At 46.1% G+C, this 27,031-nt stretch overlaps 1 protein-coding gene across 1 annotated transcript in view; it reads right to left on the bottom strand.

Moving 5' to 3' along the window:
* TG (thyroglobulin) overlaps positions 1-27,031 on the bottom strand; it is a 429,523-nt gene that overhangs the window by 226,296 nt on the left and 176,196 nt on the right. Inside the window, 8 exon segments of the mRNA XM_030189954.1 lie at positions 1,683-1,748; positions 11,963-12,106; positions 15,041-15,120; positions 17,083-17,194; positions 17,970-18,146; positions 21,578-21,715; positions 24,656-24,739; positions 26,262-26,381. Of these exon segments, the coding sequence (XP_030045814.1) occupies positions 1,683-1,748; positions 11,963-12,106; positions 15,041-15,120; positions 17,083-17,194; positions 17,970-18,146; positions 21,578-21,715; positions 24,656-24,739; positions 26,262-26,381 (921 nt within the window).

Here is a 27,031-nt window from a genome sequence, read left to right as displayed (position 1 = left end):
AGAAAGCCAAGGAGGAGGCATAGCCACAGGGCAAATGGAGGTGCTGTCTGCTGTTTTTGCTGGCGGGGGTCCCCAAGCCCCACCAGAGAAGCTCTCCTCCGTGCGAAGCCTGACAGTTGGTGGTGCTTTTCCTGGCTCGCAGCCACAGAGGGAGCCCCCCCTCCCTCAGCTCATGCTGAGGTTCACAAAACCCAAGCATGTGCCGGTGGGGAGGTGGAGGGCAGCCAGCTCAGCGGCAGCCCAGGAAAAGTGCCTCCAACATCCAGGCTCCACTAGCTGCACTTGGGGACCCCTGCCGGCTCAGGTATGTGGGGTTCCGAGGGGAGTGGCAGGGGAGTTTGCAGGGCAAAATTTTGTGCCCCTCCCCTTGTTGGGCTCAGTCCACCCAAAAAAATCTGTGGTCTAGCTATGCGCCTGGGACAAGGGGTTGATGCAGCTAGGAGTCCACAGGCAGTTCCACCTGTAGAGCTTGCTGGATTCTGCATATAGAGTAGATGGGTTCCATGTAGAGAATGACATGGGGACAAAGTAAATATCAGTAACAGCATTTCATGCAAATCATATCACAGACTTGTGGAAAATCTCACAGGCTGGTACATTTATTCAGCCAACTCTTTGCATTATATTTTATTATTTGTATTTTGTTTAGATGTGTATTGCTGTTTTATATTGTTATAAATTGTATTAATTTTTGCATATTTGAATCGTGCTCTGATATTATGTTTTTTATGTTATTTACTATATCATTATTCGTGGGCTCAATATTCCCCCCCAAATTAGGCTCCTATATTTGTACCCTATTTTCAGCCAAACTTAAGAGCCTAAGGGCTCGTTTTACAAAGCGGCACTACCGATTTTTTAAAATTCCTATTGCATGCATAGAGTTCTACTGCATTTTCCAGGTGATTTCCATAAGAAAGCCAAGAAATCCATGCAGTGTGATAAAAACCAGGGCAGACCATACCATGGGTGGGTGGAGGGGAGGGAATGGGAGAGAGGGCAGTTGCTGGACATGGGGGTAGGGCAGGGGACAGAGGAGGGTTGCTGGGCATGGGTGGATGGAGGGGAGGGCAGGGGAGAGAGGACGGTTGCTGGACATGAGGGTAGGGTAGGGGAGAGAGGAGGGTTGCCGGACAAGGGTGGATGGAAGGGAGGGGCGGTCAGGGGAGAGAAGAGGGTTGCTGCACATGGATGGATGGAGGGGAGGGCAGGGAGAGAGGAGAATTATTGAATATGGATGGAGGGGAGGGGAGGGGAGGGGAGGGGAGGGAAGGGAAGACAGGAAGGAGATGCACATGGATGGAAGGGAGACAGAAGAAATTCTGGACATGGATGAAGGGGAGGGAACACAGAGGAAGGAGATGCACGTGGATGGATGGGAAGGGAGAGAGAAGAAATGCTGGACATCCAACTCTCATGTTTCTTCTTCGGCTGTTCCATTACATTGTTAAAAACAAAAATCTTGTCCGTTTTAATGGGCTTAATGGCTATTTAATACAGAAATGACCTGTGTAAGGACGCATCAAGGCCACTTGGTAAAAAGGCCCCAAAGTTAGGACCATAAAACCTTTGAATACTGGGCTCCCTATTTTTAGTGAGCCAGTTTTGGTTGAACTATGTGGAAAGATGGTGAGATACAAAAACAATATATCATTAAAAACATGTATTTATTATATTCCTACCATTCTGTGGCAAGGGATGCAGAGCAGCAGGAGGACACACGCCTGGATCACGCTCCTGCTCTGTACCTAGAAGAAAAAAAAGACATTCCTTGCTCAGATAGTCCAGTATGGAAATATACACAAGATCACAGTTAAGGCCACCACATAGAAGACCCCGTGGGATCTTTTATGATGAATAGGAAGATAGACACCCCAATATTCAAAAGCATTTAATCAGTCAGGATTGGCACCTGGTCAGTTAAATGCCCTATAGCCTGCTATCCATGAAATTTCAGCAGGAAATGGCAGGCCATGACCTGCTGAAAATTTGTGGTTAGTTTATAGCTTGGTATATCACATGATATAACTGGCTATCCGCCGATTTTCAGAGCGTTGCCGGCTAAGTTTGGTGACCATATTTGGCTGTGTGAATACCAGGCCTATCTTTGGCCAGTTCTACTACTACTACTTAACATTTCTAAAGCGCTACTAGGGTTACACCTGTCTTTTAGATTGTACACTTGTCTTTAGATTGTACACCTGTCTTTTAGATTGTAAGCTCCTTGAGCAGGGACTGTCCTTCCATGTTAAATTGTACAGCGCTGCGTAACCCTAGTAGCGCTTTAGAAATGTTAAGTAGTAGTAGTAGTAGCAGTTCAAACTTAACCGGCCAATGCTGAATCTCGACTTGGCCAGTTAAGTGTGAACCGGCCAAAAATAAACCAGATATTCAATGCCGGGCACTGAAAATTGCCCAGGAATTGAATATCTGGAATCAGCGCTGACCGCGGGAGTGAGCCGGGCTAACTCCCGCAGTCTGAATATTGGGCCTAAAGTATCTCTGTGGATTTGGGCCTTAGAGGGACAATTTTAAAAGCCATTTGGTAGGCTAAAGCAGTGTTGTATGAATACAAATAAGCACTTATATAATTGTACATACAATGTCAGTCAATAAAATAAACTAGTGCAAACATTTATGGGTATGTTATGTATGTAGAGGTTTAGAGTACTAGCAGATACAAGCTTATGGGGTCCTTTTACTAAGGTGCACTGAAAAATGGCCTGTGCTAGTGTAGACATGTGTATTGCATGGCTCCGAAAAGGGGGCACGGCCATGGGAGGGTCAGGGCAGATCAGGGAGCCTCCTACAATTTATGTGCGCATTATAGAATAAGGGAAAGGGAAGGGGAAAGGGAAATGAGACTTGACATACTGCCTTTCTGTGGTATTTTGCAACTACATTCAAAGCGGTTTACATATATCCAGGTGCCCACAGTCACAAGGAACTGCAGTGGGAATCGAACCCAGTTCCCCAGGATCAAAGTCCGCTGCACTAACCACTAGGCTCCTCCTCTGATTTAGGTGCGAGAATTTACACCAGGGTTTACTTGATGTAAATCTTCACATCTAAAGTTAGGCGCTGAGGTCCAGATTCTGTAAATGGCGTCTAAAATCTAGACGTGTCTGATTAACGTGCCTAGTGCTATTCTATATAATGCACCTAAAGTTAGGTGTGGTGTATAGAATAGCGCATAGGACTGGGGAACGTGACTACATTTAGGTGCAGCCATTTATGCCACTGAAAACCTGGTGTAAATACTTATGCCTAAATGTAGGCTTATTCCCCCGAATTCTATAACAATGAATGTACATTTGAGTAATCCCCCAACACACCCACACTCCTCACATAGCCAAGCCCCTTTTTCAGCTACGTGAGTTAGAATTTACATGCGCCTCTTTTTAGAATATGCCTAAAGAGAAGTACACATAAATTCCAATTATTGCTAGTTAGCGATGATAATTGGTTGTCATTGGCCAATTATCACAACTGATTGGCTCATTACTCAATTGAGTAGCGTATTTACATTAACCATATGTACAGGTTAACACGTGCTACTCAAAGTATATAGAATCTGGGGGTAAGCATATTCTATAGTTGGCGCCTAACTTTCAATGCCGTTTATAGAAAGGGTATGATACATACCTGTAGCAGTTGTTCTCCGAGGACAGCAGGCTGATTGTTCTCACGACTGGGTTGACGTCCGCGGCAGCCCCCACCAACCGGAAGAAGCTTCGTGGGACGGTCGGCACGCAGGGCACGCCCACCGCGCATGCGCGGCCGTCCTCCTGCCCGTGCGCGACCGCTCCCGCCAGTTGAATGACTAGCAAAAAGATGAAAACGCAACTCCAAAGGGGAGGAGGGAGGGTAGGTGAGAACAATCAGCCTGCTGTCCTCGGAGAACAACTGCTACAGGTATGTATCATACCCTTTCTCCGAGGACAAGCAGGCTGCTTGTTCTCACGACTGGGGTATCCCTAGCTCTCAGGCTCACTCAAAACAAAAACCCAGGTCAATTGAACCTCGCAACGGCGAGGGAACAACAGAAATTGACCGACGAAGAACAACTAACTGAGAGTGCAGCCTGACCAGAATAAATTCGGGTCCTGGAGGGTGGAGTTGGATTTACACCCCAAACAGATTCTGCAGCACCGACTGCCCGAACCGACTGTCGCGTCGGGTATCCTGCTGGAGGCAGTAATGAGATGTGAATGTGTGGACAGATGACCACGTCGCAGCCTTGCAGATCTCTTCAATAGTGGCTGACTTCAAGTGGGCCACCGACGCTGCCATGGCTCTGACACTATGAGCCGTGACATGACCCTCAAGAGTCAGCCCAGCCTGGGCGTAAGTGAAGGAAATGCAGTCTGCTAGCCAATTGGAGATGGTGCGTTTCCCGACAGCGACCCCTAGCCTGTTAGGGTCGAAAGAAATAAACAATTGGGCGGACTGTCTGTTGGGCTGTGTCCGCTCCAAGTAGAAGGCCAATGCTCTCTTGCAGTCCAATGTGTGCAACTGACGTTCAGCAGGGCGGGTATGCGGCCTGGGGAAGAATGTTGGCAAGACAATTGACTGGTTAAGATGGAACTCCGACACCACCTTCGGCAGGAACTTTGGGTGGGTGCGGAGCACTACTCTGTTGTGATGAAATTTGGTATATGGAGCATGAGCTACCAGGGCTTGAAGCTCACTGACCCTACGAGCTGAAGTAACTGCCACCAAGAAAATGACCTTCCAGGTCAAGTACTTCAGATGGCAGGTATTCAGTGGCTCAAAAGGAGGTTTCATCAGCTGGGTGAGGACGACGTTGAGATCCCATGACACAGTAGGAGGCTTGATAGGGGGCTTTGACAAAAGCAAACCTCTCATGAATCGAACGACTAAAGGCTCTCCAGAGATGGCTTTACCTTCCACACGATAATGGTAAGCACTAATCGCACTAAGGTGATTCCTTACTGAGTTGGTCTTGAGGCCAGACTCTGATAAGTGCAGAAGGTATTCAAGCAGGTTCTGTGCAGGGCAAGAACGAGGTTCTAGGGCCTTGCTCTCACACCAAACGACAAACCTCCTCCACTTGAAAAAGTAACTCTTTTTAGTGGAATCCTTCCTAGAGGCAAGCAAGACCCGGGAGACACCCTCAGACAGACCCAACGCAGCGAAGTCTACGCCCTCAACATCCAGGCCGTGAGAGCCAGGGATTGAAGGTTGGGGTGCAGCAACGCTCCGTCGTTCTGCGAAATGAGAGTCGGAAAACACTCCAATCTCCACGGTTCTTCGGAGGACAACTCCAGAAGAAGAGGGAACCAGATCTGACGGGGCCAAAAGGGCGCTATCAGAATCATGGTGCCGCGGTCTTGCTTGAGCTTCAGTAAGGTCTTCCCCACCAAAGGTATGGGAGGATAAGCATACAGGAGGCCGGTCCCCCAATGAAGGAGAAAGGCATCTGACGCTAGCCTGCCGTGTGTCTGAAGCCTGGAACAGAACAGAGGCAGCTTGTGGTTGGTCTGAGAGGCGAAAAGATCCACCGAGGGGGTGCCCCACTCTCGGAAGATCTTGCGTACCACTCTGGAATGGAGCGACCACTCGTGCGGTTGCATGACTCTGCTCAGTCTGTCGGCCAGACTGTTGTTTACGCCTGCCAGGTACGTGGCTTGGAGAAGCATGCCGAACCGACACGCCCAACGCCACATACCGACGGCTTCCTGACACAGGGGGCGAGATCCGGTGCCCCCCTGCTTGTTGACGTAATACATTGCAACCTGATTGTCTGTCCGAATTTGGATAATTTGGCAGGACAGCCGATCTCTGAAAGCCTTCAGTGCGTTCCAGATCGCTCGGAGCTCCAGGAGGTTGATCTGCAGATCCTTTTCCTGGAGGGACCACAGACCCTGGGTGTGAAGCCCATCGACATGGGCTCCCCACCCCAGGCGGGATGCATCCGTCGTCAGCACTTTCGTGGGCTGCGGAATTTGGAATGGACGTCCCAGGGTCAAATTGGTCCGTATGGTCCACCAGAGCAGTGAAGTGCGGCAACTGGTGGAGAGGCGGATGACATCCTCTAGATTCCCGGTGGCTTGGAACCACTGGGAAGCTAGGGTCCATTGAGCAGATCTCATGTGAAGACGAGCCATGGGAGTCACATGAACTGTGGAGGCCATATGACCCAGAAGTCTCAACATCTGCCGAGCTGTGATCTGCTGAGACGCTCTGGTCTGCGAAGCCAGGGCCAAGAGATTGGTGGCCCTCGCTTCGGGAAGGTAGGCCTGAACCGTCTGGGAATTCAGCAGCGCTCCTATGAATTCCAGAGACTGAGTTGGCTGGAGATGGGACTTTGGGTAATTTATCACAAACCCCAGCAGCTCCAGAAGTTGAATAGTGCACCGCATGGACCGGAGGGCTCCTGCCTCCGAGGTGTTCTTGACCAGCCAATCGTCGAGATATGGGAACACGTGCACTCCCAGCTTGCGTAGGTAGGCCGCTACCACCACGAGGCACTTTGTAAACACTCGTGGGGCAGAGGCGAGCCCAAAGGGCAGCACACAATACTGAAAGTGCCGTGCGCCCAGGCGGAATCTGAGATACTGTCTGTGAGCTGGCAGTATCGGGATGTGAGTGTATGCGTCCTTTAAATCCAGGGAACATAGCCAATCGTTTTTCTGAATCATTGGCAGAAGGGTGCCCAAGGAAAGCATCCTGAACTTTTCTTTGACCAGGAATTTGTTCAGGCCTCTCAGGTCTAGGATGGGACGCATCCCCCCTGTTTTCTTTTCCACAAGGAAGTACCTGGAATAGAATCCCTGCCCTTCCTGCCCGGGTGGTACGGGCTCGACCGCATTGGCGCTGAGAAGGGCGGAGAGTTCCTCTGCAAGTACCTGCTTGTGATGGGAGCTGAAAGACTGAGCTCCCGGAGGACAATTTGGAGGCAGGGAGGTCAAATTCAGGGCGTATCCGCACCGCACTATTTGGAGAACCCACTGGTCGGAGGTTATGAGAGGCCACCTTTGGTGAAAGAATTTTAACCTCCCTCCGACCGGCAGGTCGTCCGGTACGGACACTTGTAGGGCGGCTATGTTCCCGTGGATCCAGTCAAAAGCCCGTCCCCGGCTTTTGCTGTGGAGGCGCAGGGGGCTGCTTAGGCGCACGCTGTTGACGGGAACGAGCGCGCTGGGGCTGTCCCTGTGCCTGACGAGGCCTTCGGGCCGGCTGGTTGTACCTACGCTTCGCAAAAGAATAGGGTGCAGCCTGCCGAGCCCGGGAAAAACGCCCGCCCGCGGGGGCGGGTGCTGAAGGCGCCCGGTGGGAGAGCTTGTCGAGAGCGGTTTCCCGCTGATGCAGTTGGTCAACCATCTGCTCGACCTTCTCGCCAAAAATATTATCCCCCCGGCAAGGGACGTCAGCCAGTCTCTGCTGGGTGCGGTTGTCCAGGTCAGAGGCACGCAGCCATGAGAGCCTGCGCATCACTATACCTTGGGCCGCAGCACGAGATGCCACGTCACAGGTGTCAAAAATCCCCCTGGACAGGAACTTTCTGCACGCCTTCAGCTGCCTGACCACCTCCTGATATGGCCTGGACTGCTCCGGCGGGAGCTTATCGACCAGGTCCGCCAGCTGTTGCACATTGGTCCGTATGTGGATGCTCATATAGAGCAGGTAAGATTGGATGCGGGTCACGAGCATGGAGGATTGGTAGGCCTTCCTCCCAAATGAGTCCAGAGTGCGAGACTCCCGCCCCGGGGGCGCCGAGGCGGTATCCCTCGAACTCCGTGCCCTCTTGAGAGCAGAATCCACGACCGCTGAGTCATGGGGCAACTGGGGCCGCATGAGCTCTGGGTCAGAGTGGATCCTGTACTGGGACTCTGCTTTCTTGGGAATGGTGGGGTTAGTTAGTGGTCGCACCCAGTTCCGAAGCAGCGTCTCCTTCAGGACATTGTGCAGCGGTACCGTGGAGGACTCTCTAGGTGGTGATGGATAGTCGAGGACCTCGAGCATCTCGGCCCTCGGCTCTTCCACAGAGACCACGGGAAAGGGAATGCTTATAGACATATCCCGCACAAAGGAGGCAAAGGAGAGACTCTCAGGAGGTGAGAGCTTCCTCTCCGGTGACGGCGTGGGGTCCGAGGGAAGGCCCGTAGACTCCTCTGAGAAGAAATATCTCGGGTCCTCCTCTTCCCCCCACGAGTCCTCATCCTCGGTATCGGACATTAGCTCATGTAGCTGAGTCCGGTACCGGGCCCGGCTCGACGTCGAGGCACCGAGGTCTCGGTGTCGTCGAGCGGTGGACTCCCGCGCCGGCGGGGACGGAGCTCCCTCCATCGACGTCGACGGGGACTCCACCTGCGTGGCGGTCGAGACCGGCACCGCAAGCGGCGGCGGTGTCGACAGCCCCGGCGCCGGGCTAGAGCTCGCCGGCGCCACAGTCATCGGCGCCGGGGGCGCAAGCACCCCCGACGCCGGCACAGCCTGGCGCATCAGCCCTTCCAGGATCCCCGGAAGGATGGCTCTGAGGCACTCGTCCAGGCCCGCTGCCGGGAAAGGCGGTGGGGCCGGTAAGGGTGTCGGTGCCAGAAGCTGCTGGGGGCCAGGAGACGGCACCGAGGTGCCGGAACCCCGACGCGTCGGTACCTCCACCACCGACGGAGATCTCTCCTCTCTGCGATGACGCTTCGGCGTCGACTCCTCTTCAGGGTGCACCGAGGGCTCCCGGTGACGGCGCTTCTTATCTTTTTTCCGGTGCACGTCACCGGCGCCGGAGGGCATGGAGGAGGAGGAGGTCGATCCCCCTCGGTCTCGAGGTACCGGGTCCGACAGGGTTCGGTCCCGTGGCTCACGAGCTGAGGGAGTGGCCGGGGCCGACTGCCCACGCGGCCTCTCAACCCCACTCTCACCGGCGGACCGGCGGGCCGACGGGACCTGTTCTCCTGGGGTCGCTGCCATCGGTGCCGATGTCTCGGGCATCGATACCGGTACCGAAGACCCGGCCTTCGATACCGATGCCGTCGAGGTCGACGTCGAGGGGCAGGCGCAAGTTCCAAAAAGACGGTCCCGCAGAACTTGCCTCGCAACCTGAGTCCGTTTCCGGAGACCGAGACACAGCGCGCACGACTTGAGATTGTGCTCCGGCCCGAGGCACTGGAGGCACCAAGCGTGGGTGTCGGTCTGCGAGATCGGCCGGCCGCAGCGACCACACTTTTTAAATCCACTCGGGACCTTCGAGGACATCGACGGAAAAATCGCGTCGGCGAAGTCAAAGTCGGCAATGGTGGCTAAAATCACACCACGAAAAAATTAGCCGACCGAGCGGCCACTAGGCCGCAACGAGGCGTCCCCGCTGGAAGCGAGGGAAAAGGGGAGCGCGTGCTCCACACGCGCGAAAATCTTTTTTTTTTTTTTTTTTTTATTAACAATACAAATGAAAGAAAAGAAAGAGGAACCGAACGGGGATCCAAAGCAACGATCCGCGTAAACGCGGTCGAAAAATCCGGCGGCTGAACGGAGAGAGAGGCAATTGCACAACTCTCTCCAGTCGCGGAAAAAAAGTAACTGGCGGGAGCGGTCGCGCACGGGCGGGAGGACGGCCGCGCATGCGCGGTGGGCGTGCCCTGCGTGCCGACCGTCCCACGAAGCTTCTTCCGGTTGGTGGGGGCTGCCGCGGACGTCAACCCAGTCGTGAGAACAAGCAGCCTGCTTGTCCTCGGAGAATAGCACTTAACACATTATTTTTTCGGTGCTATTTATGAAGGTACTTACTTTGTCCCTAGTGGGCTAACAATTTAAGGTGTTTTTTTGTAACTGGGGCAATAAAGAGTTAGGTGACTTGCCCAGGATCACAAGGAGCTGCTGCAGTGGGAATTGAACCTGATCCCCCAGGATTGTAGCCCACTTCACTAACCTTTAGGCTACTTCTCCACTCCAGCATAATACACATGTGCCTCTATTGCACTTAGGAGGAGTAGCCGAACTGAACTTATTCTGGATTAAGATAGAACATTGGCTGATGGCTGCCAATCTGAACAGAAGTTATCTTTGATTAAGACTGACTATAACCTGTGGTAATATCTGTACTGTGGAGGTAATTATGGAAATATGATCTGATGATGCAGATTTTTATGATGTATGCATTATGCTACTGTTTTAATATTGTTTGTTTTGATTTTTATTATGAATGTGTATTGTTCTCTTAAAATATCCAGATAATGTGGAATACAAATAATTGAAATAAATAAATAAATGTATGTATGTATGTATGTGTGTGTGTTCTCACTCATCTTGAGGATTTGAAGATACATAAGGGGGGGATTCTATAAATGGTGCTCAAAATGGGTGCCAGAAAACTTTGGCACTAACCCCTGGATTCTATATATCACGCCTAGTGTTCCGTGCCAAAATCCAAGCGTATTCTATAACAATGCACATAACTTAATTGGCTTAACAAGCTAATCAGTGATGATACCAGCACTTAACAAGCAATAATGAGCATTAATTGGTAATAATTAAAATTTACGTTCACAGCTCACAAAATATATTCTGTAATGCAGAGCACCTAAATTCTAATGTGTGCAGCCAAAAAGGAGCATGGTTATGGGTGGGGAAGTGAGCATTTTGTGTGAGTTCCAAAATTTACACACACTGTTATAGAATATGGCCCCCTGTGCCTAAATCTAGGTGCCGGTATTTACGCCACATTTTCCTTGGTGTAAATGGATGCGCATAGTTCTAGGCACTGGGATATCAACTAAATGTATTCTATATACCGAGACTAAATCTAAGCGCCGCTTATAGAATACACCAAGGGCGTAGCCAGACACCCAATTTTGGGTGGGCCTGGACTCAAGGTGGGTGAGCAGAAGAAGAATGCCTTGTCCCACAAGTGATTTAGTCTTTCCCTCTCTTGCCTGCATGCCATATGGTCTCTCAAACATCCTTCCTCCCCCGTATACCTTTTAAATAGCAGATTTTCACTGGCAGCGAGCAGCAACTAATACATACTGCTCATGTTGGCCCCACAGCCTTCTTTCTGATGATGCAACTTCCTGTTTCCACATAGGTGGGTATATATCAGAGAGAAGGCTGTGGGGCCGGTGCGAGCAGTATGTATCAGTTGCTGCTCGCTGCAGGCGAAGATCTGCTATTCATAAGGTATGCAGGAGGGACAGTTGTTGGGAGTTACCGGCTGTGGGGATTGGGGACCCCTGCCAGCCACATCATAGGTGTGCTGCTACTGAGTGGGCCTAAGCCCAAAGTGGGTGGGCCTGGGCCCACCCTTGGCTACGCCCATACACTTAGGTGGAAATTTGTTCCATGTGGATTTTTCAGGCGCAAAATATAGAATCTAGCTCTAAGTGCTAGTAATAAAGGGTGCACATCATTTACAGAATAGCGCTTAGTGCTGGTTTCTGTGCCCAACTGTGGGTGCCAGACTTACGCCTGCTGAAACCTGGTGTAAATACTAGCACCCAAGTTGGAAGCGGAGACCCGTTATTCTATATCACTGCATGCCACTCTTTGGAACACCCATAACCCGCCCATGCTCCTCCCATGCCCCTGCCCCATTTTGGGTTGCATGCTATGGGATTTAGGTGCCCAGTATTATAGAATAGTGCGCAGCCAGATGTGCATGCAAATTCTAATTGGTGCCAATTAACGTCAATAATTGATTGTTAGCATCCGATTATTCATGGTTAATAGCTCATTAGCCAATTAAGTTGTGCCCAAATCTGGGCAGTATATATAGAATCCAGGGAGCAGAGGATATTTTATTTCCATATTTTTTCTTTTTTGGTTATAGCATATTACTCTAACATGACATGTATCTCCTTTTCCAAATTACTCAGTTGAATATGTTTGAAATTAGGAGTTCTGAAGGTCTCTTACTAGTGCCTCAAGGAATTCTCCCTTGCATAACCACATGGTGGATTGCCCAAGTAAAGGAGTGCTAAAGTAACTCAAGATAATAATTACTTACCAGGTTTCTGATACCAGCCAAACGGGTGCACTTTTGTGTTTTCAGCCACTGATCCACAGTTCAAAACACGCCACACATTTTTTGCTTCCTCGCTGCAGGTCTGGATTCCGAGACTCTGCAGAATCAAACACTGTGCCTCTACACCTGTTAAGAAATGGCAAAGATCATCTCCCCAAGGTGGCAAGACATATTTTAGTCAAAAATATGAAGCTGCTGAGAGGAACAAGTGGTGGTGGTGAGGAATCCTCCATGACTCGTAGAGTAAGCAAACAAACATGAGAAAGTCAATGACACGTGTAGACCAGCAAGAGCAAGCTCTACCAGTATGTGGTGCCAACCAAAGATGGTCTATTGCCACTCTAATGTTGACAAGTCTTCCTGAGTGGCTACGAATGATGTCTCTACAGGTCTTTCAGTCCATGGAGGTCCAGGAGCAAGAAGTGTAAAATACTAACAGCTTTCCCAGAAGCTGCTACTATGGTCATGCCTACAATCTTTTTATACTTGTGTATCCTTACCATAAGACTTTTTCTGTAGTATCTACATAGACTATGTTAGGCAGTTAACACACAAATTAGTGCACATTAACTGCTACCGCATAAGCAAAGTAACTTGCTGCATTGCGTTAGAAGTAAGTGTGCATAAAGTTGCACATTAAGAGCATTTTGTATTAGGGATGGTAATTAGGTGGGGCATGGGTGTAGACAGGGAGGGCAAATACTAACCAGCATTTGTGCAGTTGGCAAGGGTCCCTTTAATGTCTCCAAAAGAGGAGGCATTACGTGCATCCGCTCTACTTGCAACCAGAGTACCATGTGCTATTGGACATCTAAACAACGAAACTGCAAAGGACATACTGGGCATGCTCCCAAAAGTTTCTGTGTTAGAGCAGCAGTTACTGCATGTTAATTATTTGCGATAACTGCAAAATCTAATGCACTTTAGTAAAATGGCCCCCATGGATTGTACGAGCTAAAAGACCATCACACACTCAGATGACTATCTCTGTGCATCCTTCCATTTCTCCCCTTTTAGGTGACCAGCAGGCTCATTTTCAAAAGAGAAAAACATCCAAAAAGTGACATAAGTCTGCATTTGGACATTTTTCTCACAAAAACGCCCAAATCAGTATTTTCAAAACTTATTTTTAGATGTTTTTCTCTGAAGTCCATCAGAAGTACGTCCAAATCTCAAGGGGGCATGCCAGGGGCGTGTTCAGGGCGGAACTTGAGCGTTCCTAGGACTTAGATGTTTTTCAGCCATAATGGAAGAAAACAAAAATGTCTAGGACTAAGACTTTTGAGCTAGACCTGTTTTTATAATAAATAAATGCAGTGGGAACTGAGCCCACTTCCCCAGGATCAAAGTCCACTGCACTAACCACTAGGTTACTCCTCCACTCGACACAAAAGGTGCCCCAAATGACCAGATGTCCAGTGGAGGAAATCAGGGATCACCTCTCCTTACTCCCCCAGTGGTCACTATCCCCCTCCCACTCCCAAAAAATGTGATTAAAAATATTACTTGCCAGCCTCTATGCCAGTCTCAGATGTTATACTCAGGTCCATTAGAATAGCATGCAGGTCCCTGGAGTAGTCTAGTAGTGGTGCAGTGCACTGCAGACAGGTGGACCTAGGCTTCTACCGCCCCCTACTTGTTACACTTGAGCCCTCCAAAACCCACCAGAAACCCACATATTGGTGCTCCCTTCACCTGTAAGGGCTATGGTAGTGGTGTACAGTTGGGGGTAGTGGGTTTTGGGGGGCTCAGCAGACAAGGTAAGGGAGCAATGGTGAGATTATACCTGGGATCATTTTATAAAGTCCACTGCAGTGCCCCCAAGGATGCCCTATTGCTTTCCTGGGATATCACTTTTCCACTATTCTACCTGATGCCAAGCTTTCTATTCTTTTTTTATAACATCTGATCCTTGTGTCTATTGTTTATCAGCAGATTTGGGCTTTGAATTCAGATCTATAGATAAAAAGGAGGTCTCATTACATATCTCTAAATACCAGAGTGCTATTTTTCCATACTTCATAGCAAGAGTGTACATTCCCTAATTATCTGTCCCAATGCAACTGAAGCTTTTACCTCCTCAGTGCATGTAAATGGTTTCATCCCTGTGTGGATTCTTTGATGCCATGTGAGGCTTTCTTTCCAATCACAGCTTTTACCACATTCAGGACATGTAAATGGTTTCACTCCTGTGTGTATTCTCTGGTGCAGTGTGAGGTTTACCTTCTGACCAAAGCTTTTACCATACTCTATACATGCAAATGGTTTCTTCTCCTATGTGGACTCTTCGATGCATTTTAAGATTTACATTACAACCAAAGCTTATACCATACTTAGAAGATGTGAATGGCTTCACTCTATTGTGGATTTTCTTGTGTATTTTGTATGTTTTGCATTTGGACATTTTTTGTGTGAAAATGGACCAAAAAATAAAATGTCCAAATCACAAAATGTTTTCCAAACAGCATTTTCAAAAGGAAAAGATAGACTTTTTTTTGTAGAAAATGACCTTCTTTCCTGTTTTGATTATGGACGTTTTAGAAAAACATCCAAATTCACACTTAGACTTCATATCCAAAAATGCTCCTCATGCACTTGACTTGCCCAAGGTCACAAGGAGCTGCAGTGGGAATGGAACCCATGTTGCCAGGATCAAAGCCTGCTAAACTAACCATTAAACCACTTCTCCTCTGTTTTGGACTTCTCACATAGGTGTTGTGTTGTAAAATCAGACCCAAAATGAGAAAAGCGCTTTAGTGCACTGGCTTCTATATTCTCACCCTAGGTTCTGAGGATAACCACTGAAAGACCAAACTGTCGTGAGGTATTAAAGTTTCAGGCAGATCTGATTTTTCTGTCTGCAAATGTTTGAAAGGGGATGCAGTGTAGGCCTTCATAACGGGCAGTGTGACTTCCAGGGGTAGCCCTGAATCTTGAGTGGCATCTTAGATATTGTGAACAAAGAGCCAGTGCTCTCTAAACTACGGTAGTATAGACAGAAACCAAAAGGAAAAGCCCAGCAGAAATGAAACAGGGCAGTCTCGATAAAGCATACTGTACCTGTAGATTGAGAAACATTAAAAAATCCAAATCCTCTACAACAAGGGGCTGCGTCACACTGACGTTCACATTCAAAAAATCTGGCAAGAAAAACATTTAAAAAAAAACATTTACACGATTAGTAAAATTGTGAACTGATGATTAGATGCAGATCTTCTGTGTTCTATAATACTGTGCACGTTTTAAGTGAATGCTCCTGACCTGCCCGTGCCCTTCCCATGGCCACACCCCATTTTCAGTTGCACGCTAAAAAATTTACGTGTGCACCTTTATAAAATAGCACCTAGCAAGATGCGCGTGTAAATTCAAATTGTTGCCAATTAGCACCAATAATTGATTATTAGTGCTCAATTATTGGTGCTAATTGCCTTGTTACTCACTAACAGGCCCTTTTACAAAGGCGCACTGAAAAAAGCCCTACAACCCCCCCCCCAAAACCCACTGTACCTACATGTAGGTGCCCCCCTTCATCCCTAAGGGCTATGGTAATGGTGTACAGTTGTGGGGAGTGGGTTTTGGGGGGGATTTGGGGGGCTCAGCACACAAGGTAAGGGAGGTATGCACCTGGGGTCAATTTTTGAAGCTCACTGTAGTGCCCCCCTAGGGTGCCCGGTTGGTGTCCTGGCATGTGAGAGGGACCAATGCACTACAAATGCTGGCTCCTCCCATGCCCAAATGCCTTGGATTTGGCCGGGTTTGAGATGGCCGCCACTAGTTTCCATTATCGCTGAAAAACAATGCCGGCCATCTCTAAAGCCGGCCCAAATGTTGAGATTTGGCCGGCTCCGACCATATTATCGAAACGAAAGATGGCCGGCCATCTTGTTTCGATAATACTGTCGGGTTGCCACTTTACAGGGCCGGCCATACAGATGGCCGGCCCCGTTCGATTATGCCCCTCCATGTTACCTGCGCTGGTGTAGACGTGTGTATTGGACGCGCACAGGTTCATTTTTCAGCGTACCCGCAAAAAAGGCCTTTTTCTGGGCCAAAAATGGACGTGCAGCAAAGTGAAAATTGGTGCACATCCATTTTGGGCCTGAGACCTTACTGTCACCCATTGACTTAGTGGTAGGGTCTCATGCATTAACCGGGCGGTAATCATCAGTGCACGTGCAATGTCAATTACCATCCGGTTAGTGCCATGGCTACTCGATGTGCATATAAAATGAAATTACCGCCGGGCCACATGGTAGCCGGGTGGTACTTCCAAACTGGCGTGTGTTGGGGGCGTGTAGGTGCCTACGCGGCTTAGTAAAAGGGCCCCTAAGTCTGGATCCAGAACTTTAAAAATATATTATTTTAATTAAATATTATATATGTATAATATGAAGGTGCATGATTTATTTTCTGGTATTACAGAGCTAATTTACCCCTTATGCCGGGTAGATCTGTAGGCAAGATGAATTCTTGCTGAATAAAGTACAGATAAGGAAGATGTCAGCAGAATCTCAAGAAGTAAAGTTGAAGAGTATTGTCTAGTTTATTCATTTAAAATGTTTTGAATATTACCTTCTCAATGTCTAAGGAGGAGACACTTTGACACATCTTAAGAGGGGCTGAACGAAAACCCTGAAAGCTAGGTCTCTTTATGAGTTCAGAAAGGCTCTGTCTTTAAGTTGGTTCAAAGTATCCTTTTTCTCCCTGGGCAATAGAACAATCTCTTTCTTGCTCAGTTCAATAATAAAGAGATGAATTTCAGAAGGATTTTAGATCTAGCCCTACTGTGGCCACGGGCTATGCACGGGAGTGATGTAACCAGCATGTACAGTCTCCTGTAAGAGTCATTTAGAGTAACTGGAGTATTTCATGTACAGGTGGACAAGATCATGCTTCACACATAACAAATCTCATCCCTGTGGCAAATAAATCTAGAATATCTGTTACAGGGTATTAATCAAGTTTCAGCACAGTGCTGTATTGTTGTCATTATGCAACATAAATTTGAGCTTTCATCTGGTACTTCTGAAAGAGGAAGGAAAACAGACAAACAGGTCACAAGAATCCCGCAACCCCATCATGAAATTCTAGCTTTTCCTTACCCTTCAGAAATGGATTTTCCAGCCATTGCAATTCTGTTGCTCACAGAAAGTCCTGTTAGGTTTCGAAATGGCAAACGTGTATAAAAATTCTTCACTTTTCTTTCCAAAAGCACTGCATAAATCAATGGGGAAAAGAGGGCTTTTAGCTAGTTCAGAAAGGTCTGAAGGGTATGGTATGGATTTCTGATATCATGTAGCACGTCATTTAACCATAACAAAGGATTTTAACAGTGTTTTCCCCCATAAAGATATGAAATTTGATGCCTGTATTCATATCCTATCTATGCACAGAGCCTTAGGATATGTTGAAATAGAAAGAAAACAGATCTTATATTGTCTTCACTGGAGAAAAATTGTTGTGGACTGCAGCTTGATATATCATCACACAACCATGATGAAGAGCATTCCATGATGTGTATCACTAATTAATGTCCCAGGCTTGCTGTGCTGGGACACACCTTTAGAACTAAACACAGTTCCAGCATCTCACCAGCAAAGGACACACCATCCATTTATGGTACATATTTTCCCAATAGTTTGTATTTTCTAAGAGGCCACATACCAGAATATCTGCTTTTACACACTTAGGGCAAAGAAAACCACCCCAAAGGGGTGGAGGTACACTGGTTCCTACGTAAAAGGTTGCAGAAGCAAGAAGTAGGAAAGGTCGGCTCTTCTAAAAACCGGAGGAGACGTCTATAAAGAAACAATTCTTTATTGCAAGCGAAGTTTCTTTATAGACATCTCCTCCGGTTTTAGAAGAGCCTACCATTACACACTTACTTGCCATCTATCTTTATGCAGCTTTTTATAGAATTACATCCTTATTGGCCAATGTGACTATAGAGGCTTCTAGACAGAGACTGCATTGGAAAACAAATCCTCACCTTTCTTCTTGTGCAGAAGCTGAGACTTCTGTGGTAGCACATTGTAACAGTCCCCTGGAAGAACGTCAGTGAAGTTATCGCAGATCTGGGCCTCAGGGTAAAGTGTGCAGGTAAAATACAGGCGTGAGGCATCTTGGAGATCTACCACCTGGCAAAAGTCATCCTCTTCAGCACAGCCTATAACATGAAACATTCACCTTTTAACAGTGCCTTCTTCATCTTCTCCATAATGTACTTCCGCCATTTTGAGGTACAGCTTTTAAAATATATACATGCATATTTTATTAGAGGTTTAGGAAACCTATATCACAAGGGCTGTTGGGGTCTACTCGCTCAGAAAAACACTGGCCACATTTTACCACTATAATGATGAGAAATTACTGTTGCGAACAGTACATGCAGTCTAGTTGAGATACTTCTCTATGAGTTATACTGCCATTGCTGCACCAGCTCAATATTTTGTGATCAATTTTAAATACTCTGTTATGAAATTTCGATTTTATTTTTATTTTATTTATTCAGTTCAGGTCTTTTCCTGTCCCCAGAGAGCTTACAATTTTAGAGTCCCTTTTACAAAGGTACGGAATGGCTAACGTGCGGGTAGCACATGCCAAATTGGTACTACCACTGGGGTAGCACATGCGCCTGGTGGTAATTCTGAGTTTGGCATGCGCCGAATCCCACGGTAGAAAATATTTTTCTATTTTCCACCGTGGGGCGTTCCCAGCGGTAATCAGCAGTGCGGACACGTTGCATGTGCTGCATGGTTACCGTGCAGGTAGCGCATGAGCCCCTATCACGAAGTCAATGGCTGGCGGTAAGGGCTCAGGCTATAAATAGGCACCTGCTAGTTTTAATTTTGTGCACACGCCCATTTCCCAGCCCATTAAAAAAATGGCCTTTTTCCTAGCCATAGTAAAACATGGCCCAGCGTGCGCCCAAAAGATTCACTCATACTATCGCAGGGCACTTTTTCCTGTGGCTTTGTAAAAGGACCCCTAAGTTTGTACCTAAAGCAATGCAGGATTAAGAGACTTGCCCAAGGTTCAGTTAACTTCACTGGCTTCCTATCCGTTTCCACATTCAGTTCAAACTCCTCTTATTGACCTATAAGTGCATTCACTCTGCAGCTCCTCAATACCTCTCCACTCTCATCTCTCCCTACACTCCTCCCCAGGAACTCCATTCACTGGGTAAATCTCTCTTATCTGCACCCTTCTCCTCCACCGCTAACTCCAGACTCCGTTCCTTTTATCTTGCTGCACCATATGCCTGGAATAGACTTCCTGAGCCGGTACGTCAAGCTCCATCTCTGGCCGTCTTCAAATCTAGGCTAAAAGCCCACCTTTTTGATGCTGCTTTTAACTCCTAACCCTTATTCACTTGTTCAGAACTCTTATTTCATCATCCTCACTTTAATATTCCCTTATCTTGTTTGTCCTGTTTGTCTGTCCTAATTAGATTGTAAGCTCTGTCGAGCAGGGACTGTCTCTTCAAGTTCAAGTGTACAGTGCTGCATACGTCTAGTAGCGCTTTAGAAATGATAAGTAGTAGTAGTAGTTAATGAACTACTCAGAGAGTTTATTTGCCTCTATCTGTAGTTCATTACCTGAACCTTGGGCAAGTCTCTTAATCCTGCAACGCTTTAGGTACAAACAGGGGTCCTTTTACAAAGACGGGGTAAAAACTGGCCTGTGGTAGTGTGGGCACATGCTGGGCCACTTTTTACCGCACCTATTTATGGCCTGAGCTCTTACTGCCAGCCACTGACTTAGTGATAAGGGCTCATACACTACCAGTGCGGTAAACATGCAGTGCGTGTCGACGTGGCCCGCACTGCCGATTACCGCCAGAAATGCCCCCCACAGTAGAAAATAGGAAAATATTTTCTAACGCAGGATTCGGTGCATACCAAACTCGGAATTACCATTGGGCTCACACGCTACCCTGGCGGTAGTGCCAATTTAGCACATGCTACCCACGTGTTCGCCCTCCTGCATCTTTGTAAAAGGGCCTCTTACACCCCTGTTTACTAAGCCGCGCGGCAATGCCAACACAGCCCAGGAGCCGCCAGTGTGGCTTAGTAAATGGGGGTGGGGAGTTATATTGTAAGCCATCTGGGAACAGCAAAAGATCTACTGTACCTGAATGGAACTTGCTTTGAACTACTACTGAGAAAGAATTAGCTAAATCCAACTAAATAAATAAATAAATAAAATAAAAAAATCTAAATTTTCATAACAGCATATTTAAAATTGAAATCTAGACTGTTGGTACAGTAGTTGAGTATAGGTTTTAATACACTAGCAACTTCCGTAGATCACAGTGAAACTTGCCTTGTCTCTCTAAAGGCACCTACTGATTAATTTACATCAGTAGGTGCCTTTAGAGAGGAGATGGACCAACCCTCTGCCTTTAACAATAACAAAAAATCCCAGATATCTCTGGTATTATAATACAGTAAAAACACCCCCCAAAAAACAGGAAAATAGTAGTAATACAAATACCGAAAAATCACTCAAAATTATATATTTACTACTACTACTTATCATTTCTAATGCACTACTAGACGTAAGCAGCGCTGTACACTTGAACATAAAGAGACAGTCCCTGCTCGACAGAGCTTACAATCTAATTAGGACAGACAAACAGGACAAACAAGAGATAAGGGAATATTAAAGTGAGGGTGATAAAATAAGAGTTCTGAACAAGTGAATAAGGGTTAGGAGTTAAACACAGCATCAAAAGGTGGGCTTCTAGCCTAGATTTGAAGATGGCCAGAGATGGAGCTTGACGACCATATTTAATGAGAGGCACCCTCATGCATAGCACTTCATTCATTGGGTTGCCACCTCATTGTGATTTTATGTGCTGTGATATGCTATGAGTGCCCAGTGCTCAAGTATATTAAATTCACAAAACTATAAACAAAGCACTTAATTGATAATAGCTAGTGACTATCACAAGTTATAAAGTACAAGAAAGTGTACTTAGCTTTATGAGCCCTGCGTCGAATCTTCAGACGCCAAGGGCTCCAAAATAGTAGACACTAAATAGTCACGAAGAGAAGACTAATTAGGAGACTCATCACACCAACATGAATTCATGTTTCACCATGCAGCTGCTTCAAGGTCAGTCTCCATCCAGGTTTACTCCCGCAGTAAATTTTTAAAAAATTGAAATTTACTACGGGAGTAAACCTGGATGGAGACTGACCTTGAAGCAGCCGCATGGCGAAACATGAATTCATGTCGGTATGATGGGTCTCCTGTTTTGCATTTTAATATATAAAGAAAAAGTTAATAGAAAATAAAGAAAAGAAGAAGAAGAAGAAAAGATAATAAAGATAAGTACTTTATATTTCTGATAAGCACTTAGGATTGTGTATAGTGCTTCTGGATCAATAAAGATTACATATTCACTCTTTTGCTGTAAAGCTATCTGAGGGTTGAACTATGCCATTCTGATGATCCAACAATATTAAATGGTATACAGTATTTAAGGTTAAGATTTATTGGGAGCGAGTCGTATGTGTATTTGATAAACCTTCTTAAGACACGTATAGAATTAATGTAGCACAAGCAATAAACAGATTTATAATTTATTACGTGTGAGGCACCAGCGTTTTGCCTGCTCAGAGGAGTAATTCTGCTTGGAAATCATATATTGTTGGCTAGGCAAAGAACGGCTTTGGTCGACACGAGTTGTGTTGCTGTCTAGCAAGAAGAACATTTCCACTGCAGAACCTGAAACAGAAGAAATTTTATATATATTTATTTTTAGCTCAGAGAATGCAATCAAAGGGCTAGATTTACAAACTGCATTATGGCAATACCTTGCATTATTGCACATTAATGAGTGTTAATGCGATTTAACACACTAATGTGGGCTCCATTGTCAGTGAGGCCTCTTTACTAATAACTTGCATTAATGACAATAACATTAATTAAATGCAAATAGAATATCCAGCTGTAAGTTTGCATCTGAGGCAATGGAGGGTGAGATGATTTGCCCAAGCTCATAGGGAACATCAGCAGGATTTGAACCTTTGCTTCCTTGACTCTCAACCTGCTGATCTAACTAATAAGGGGTCCTTTTATTAAGCTGTGGGAAAAAGGGTCCTGCGGTAGCAGTGGAAGCCATTTTTCCTGTGTGCAAGGGCCCTGTTTCTGCAGCCGGTAAAAGTCCCCCCCCCCCCCCCCCCCCCCCCACAAAATAAAATGGCTACACAGTGAGAGAACTCTTACCACATGGTCATGCAGCAGGAAGCCCTTACCACCACACATTGAGGTGGTGATAAGGGCTCCCACACTAACATGGAGGTAACCAGGCAGCCCACATTGGGCTTACTGCCGCTCTGTAAAAGGGCCTCTAAGCTTGTTATATTTTTAAACTTTACTGAAGGAAAGATAATGCAACAGTTACTGTTTTAAGGAATTGCTTGTTAAAAGTTCCTATTACTTTATAGTACACCATTATATTGTGCTTAACCTCAAACCATGATGAAGGAATTGAACCTGAAAATGAATAGTGTGGTGAGCAATATTGAGTAACTGCCCATTTCTAAAGAAGGACTATGTGTTGGTAGCTGCTGTAGCACAGTCTGATGCGAGAGGCTATATTGCCAAAAAATATTGTACTTATCACACATGGCAACTGAAAGAGAAATACCCATTGGGTTGTACAGTCTAGTAAACAATCCCCAGGTACAACCAAACATTATTTTGTTCAAAAGGGCCAATATTCAGACTGTGAAAGGCAGCCTAGCTAACTCCCATGGTTGGTGGAGAGACCAGATATTCAATGCTGGGTCATTCCCAGTGACCAGCATTGAATATCCAGTTTATTTTTGGCCAGTTTAAACTTAACAGACCAAGCCAATATTCAGCGCTGGCTGGTTAAGTTTAAACCAGTCAAAGGTAGGCCTTCTATTTGGGCAACGTGACTTGGCTGCCAAACTTAGCCGGCAATGCACTGAATATTAGTGGATAGCCAGTTATATTGCACAATATAACCGGTTAGCAATTAAGCTCTGACCGGGAATATTCAGCAGGAGACAACTGGCTATCTCCTGCTGAATATTCACGGATAGCTGGTTAAGCACTATTTAATCGGGCAAGAGCCATTCCTGGCCAGTTAAATAGCACTGAATATCGGAGGAAAAGAGTCTGTGTATGACCCTATCCCAGGTGATGTTAATAGAACAACCCCTCCCCCTCTGAAAATAATAAAATAACCCCTCCACCTCAGAAAATAAAAGCCTGTGCAAACTTCCATTAGGAAACTCAACAGCTGCCACGATATTCATATTCAAGTGAAGCAGATCATGGAGTCAATAAGAAGCATGAAGGAAGATGATGTTTTACAAGGACTCTTCATCTCAAATATTTCATCAGACAATTGTATTTTCCAAGGTCCATATTTTCCACAGACATATATACTGGTATATTGAATTTGTCAGGTTTGTTTATTTGCCTGAAGTTCAATCTGGAAATACAGTCATTGTCTCTCTTTTGGATAAGGGCTTTTGTTTAGGTTTTACATATTTATCAGACCTGAAGATCTATGGCAGAGCTTTTTGTTATTATAAGCTGTCAAAATAAATTTACCCCAATTATTTCCTATACATATGGGAAACAGAGCAAATTAATTTATTTGTTTCGGTTGCACTGAGGTGATATTTTGGGTAGATAGCTTTAGATTATGTTGCAAAATGTATTTTCTCTTTCCTGTATTAGTTGATTGCATTGCCATTGCAGATCACTGGAAAGGATACTGTCCAGTGGCATACCAAGGGCGGGGCAGTGGGGGCGGTCCGCCCCGGGTGTCAGCAGGTGGGGAGGGGTACTCCGCTGGCACCGCAGTCCCCTCCTGCCTACCAGCTCCATCGACAATGCCTCTCTTCTCCTGCCACCTGGCACCCAGCCTTTAAAAAAACAGGTGACAAACTTGCCATAGAGCTGGTGTAAGTGTTCATGCCTAAATGCTGGAGATAGCACATAAACTGCAGAATTCTATGTTTGTTTGTTTGTTTGTTGTTTTGTTACATTTGTACCCCTTGCTTTCCCACTCATAGCAGGTTCAATGTGGCTTACATATTATATACAGGTACTTATTTGTACCTGGGGCAATGGAGGGTTAAGGGACTTGCCCAGAGTCACAAGGAGCTGCCTGTGCCTGCAGTGCAGTTCCCCAGGACCAAAGTCCACCACACTAACCACTAGGCCACTCCTCCACTCCATAAGTGTGGATCCTGCCCAGACCTTACCTATGGGGGTCTTTTACTGAGGCGCACTAGCGTTTTTAGTATGCTCTAAAAATAGGCACGCACTAAATGAAAGAGACGCCCATAGGAATACATTGGTGTCTGTGGCATTTAGCGCACCTATTTTTAGCATGCACTAAATATGCTAGTGCGCCTTAGTGAAAGACCCCCTATGTGTATATCCATCTGTCACATATGCAGTATGTAAGACATGCACGTAGACAGAATTTTGGCCTTTCTATGCATATGTGCAGACATATGCATGTATACATCATATTCTAATCATTTACAAGCATAATCAGCACCCACTTTAGAGTATTATCCCCTTAATGCACGTCAGGTGCAAAACCTTAGCATAGGTTAGCAAACGGGGTCCTGAGTGTAGGTGTTTTGTTAAGGATCTATTGCTGCATCTCAGTACCTGTTAACACACTGGAATTCTGTCCTTGAAATATGGCACCACCATCACATTCAGGAGATGAAGTCCGGGTGAGTACGTCAGAATCTAGAAAACAAACCATGTCCAATTCATATTTTCTGTATCATGTAACATCCCTACTATACCAGGAACACTGGCTCCCAGTGCCTATACACATTCTATTTAAACTCCTCATGCTCAGCCTATCTTAGATCCATGATTACACCATGCGCTATGCCCCAAGTGCTATGCTCCTCCCAATATTTTCGCTTAACAATTCCCTCAATCTGCTGTGCCCATCTTGATAGTACCTGTTTCTCTGCTTTCTTTTATGCAGCTCCATTGCTATAGAATGGACTCATCCCTGATGTCCAACTGGAGACATCTTACTATAAGTTTAGAGATCTCTAAACAGTTTTGTCTTTTAACAGGCCTACGGTAAATCTTGATTCTGGGTCAGTCAATTGATCTGGAAAGCTGTGCCTGCTTTTCGTTTCACTCTTCCTAACCCTTCCCTAGTCATCTATCCCTGAGCTTTCCAGATCTTTCCTTCATGTTTCTCTTGTACTCTGTTTCTCTTTCCTGTCCTGTTGATTTGTTGGCATTCCTTTCCATCTTTTGTTTGTAGACTATATATATATTTATTTATTTATTTGTATTTATTTATTTATTTATAGCATTTATACCCCGCTCTTTCCCACTCGATAGCAGGTTCAGTGTGGCTTACAATGTATGGGTACAAAGTGTCGCAGAGATAACACAATGTATGGGTACAAAGAATCACAAAGATAATACAATTGTATAGAGAAGGATGGGATGAAGATAGGTGGGGGGGGGGGGGGTAGAGGCATGTTTAATGTTAGTGGTGTGGATTTTGATCGTAAATTAAGTTGGGTCGTTTGGATAGGCTTGTTTGAAGAGGTATATTTTCAGCAGCTTTCGGAAGCGTAGGTGTTCATTTGTTGTTCGAATACAACTTCAGTGTCCTCAATCACCAGAGGTGGTATAGTAAATTGTGCAGTAAGCATTAAACATTTCTCAGTTTTTGTGATCTTGTGGGTAATGTTGGTGCACTTTTCCACAAACGAGTTTGAAACGCACTGTTTTAAATACGTTTATTAATTCTTTTGGCAGTTTAAGAGGTCCTTTTACTAAGCTGTGGGAAATAGGGTCCTGCAGTAGAGGCAGGGGCCATTCTTCCTGCGCGCCAGGGCCCTTTTAACCCAGCAGGTAAAACGCCCTCCCCCCAAAAATGGCTATGCGGCAAGATAACTCTTACAACTTGACCATGCGGCAGGGAGCACTTACCGCCACCCATTAAAGTGGCGGTAAGGGCTCCTGCAGTAACCCGGTAGCAATGCCAGATTACCACCAGGTTGGTGCTGCACTATAATAAAAATGTCCGGTGCACCGGAAATGACATGCATTCGAGCCGGAATTACTGCTGGCGGACGTGTTGGGCCAGCGGTAGTCCCAAGTTAGGGTGCGGTAAGACCACGTTGGGCTTACCAACACTTTGTAAAAGGGCCCCAAAGTGAAAATGCATTTTAGGGTACTCTGTGGTAAAGTTAAATAAGGATAGTGATAAACACTGTGGTCGAAATCTCACCGGTCCAGAGATAAATCCTCTGAAATCTGGTAAACATCCTCTGAATTTCTTCTTTCACCTCAGCAGTTAGTTTTGTGCTGTATTCCACCTGTCCAATACTTTTTGAAAGCAAAGAATATGCTGAAAAATAAAATCAAATGATCAGCATATCATCTAGATTGGAGGGAACAACAAATTTAGAAAAGTGCATAAATTATTGTTCATTTACATTTTACTTTCGATTATAACAATTAAGAGCTATTCATTCATTCTTAAGTGCATAACGTTTTAGGAGTATAGCTCTAGCAGTACTGCTACCTTATCTGGACTATTGCAATTCTTGTATGGAGTGATTTCTTTACAGTTGCTAAAAAGATTATAGTTACTTCAGAATACAACAGCTAGGGGTGAGAAGGTTTGAGAGAGTCTCCTCTCTTGAGAAAGCATCATTGGCTTCATGTCAAGTTACATGTAGAGTTTAAGAGAGCTTGTGTGGTCTTTGAGGGGCCCGTTTACTAAGCTGTGTAGGTGCCTACGTGCGTCCAACATGCGCCAATTTGGAACTACCGCCCGGCAACCATGTGGCCTGGGTGATAATTTCATTTTGTATGTGCGTCCAGTAGGCATGCCGGAAATTTTCCAGCACATGGCACTAACTGGGAGGGAATTGGCATTGTACGTGCGTTGACGATTACCACCCGCTTAATGTGTGAGGCCTTACTGCTAAGTCAATGGGTGGCGGTAAGGTCTCAGGCCCAAAATGGATGTGCGCCAATTTTCATTTTGCCGCA

Source organism: Microcaecilia unicolor, chromosome 1 (assembly GCF_901765095.1).
Source record: "Microcaecilia unicolor chromosome 1, aMicUni1.1, whole genome shotgun sequence".
NCBI classification, from domain to species: domain Eukaryota; kingdom Metazoa; phylum Chordata; class Amphibia; order Gymnophiona; family Siphonopidae; genus Microcaecilia; species Microcaecilia unicolor.
The sequence above is the reverse complement of the archived record's forward strand: the minus strand, read 5'-3'. Positions and strand labels throughout refer to the sequence as shown.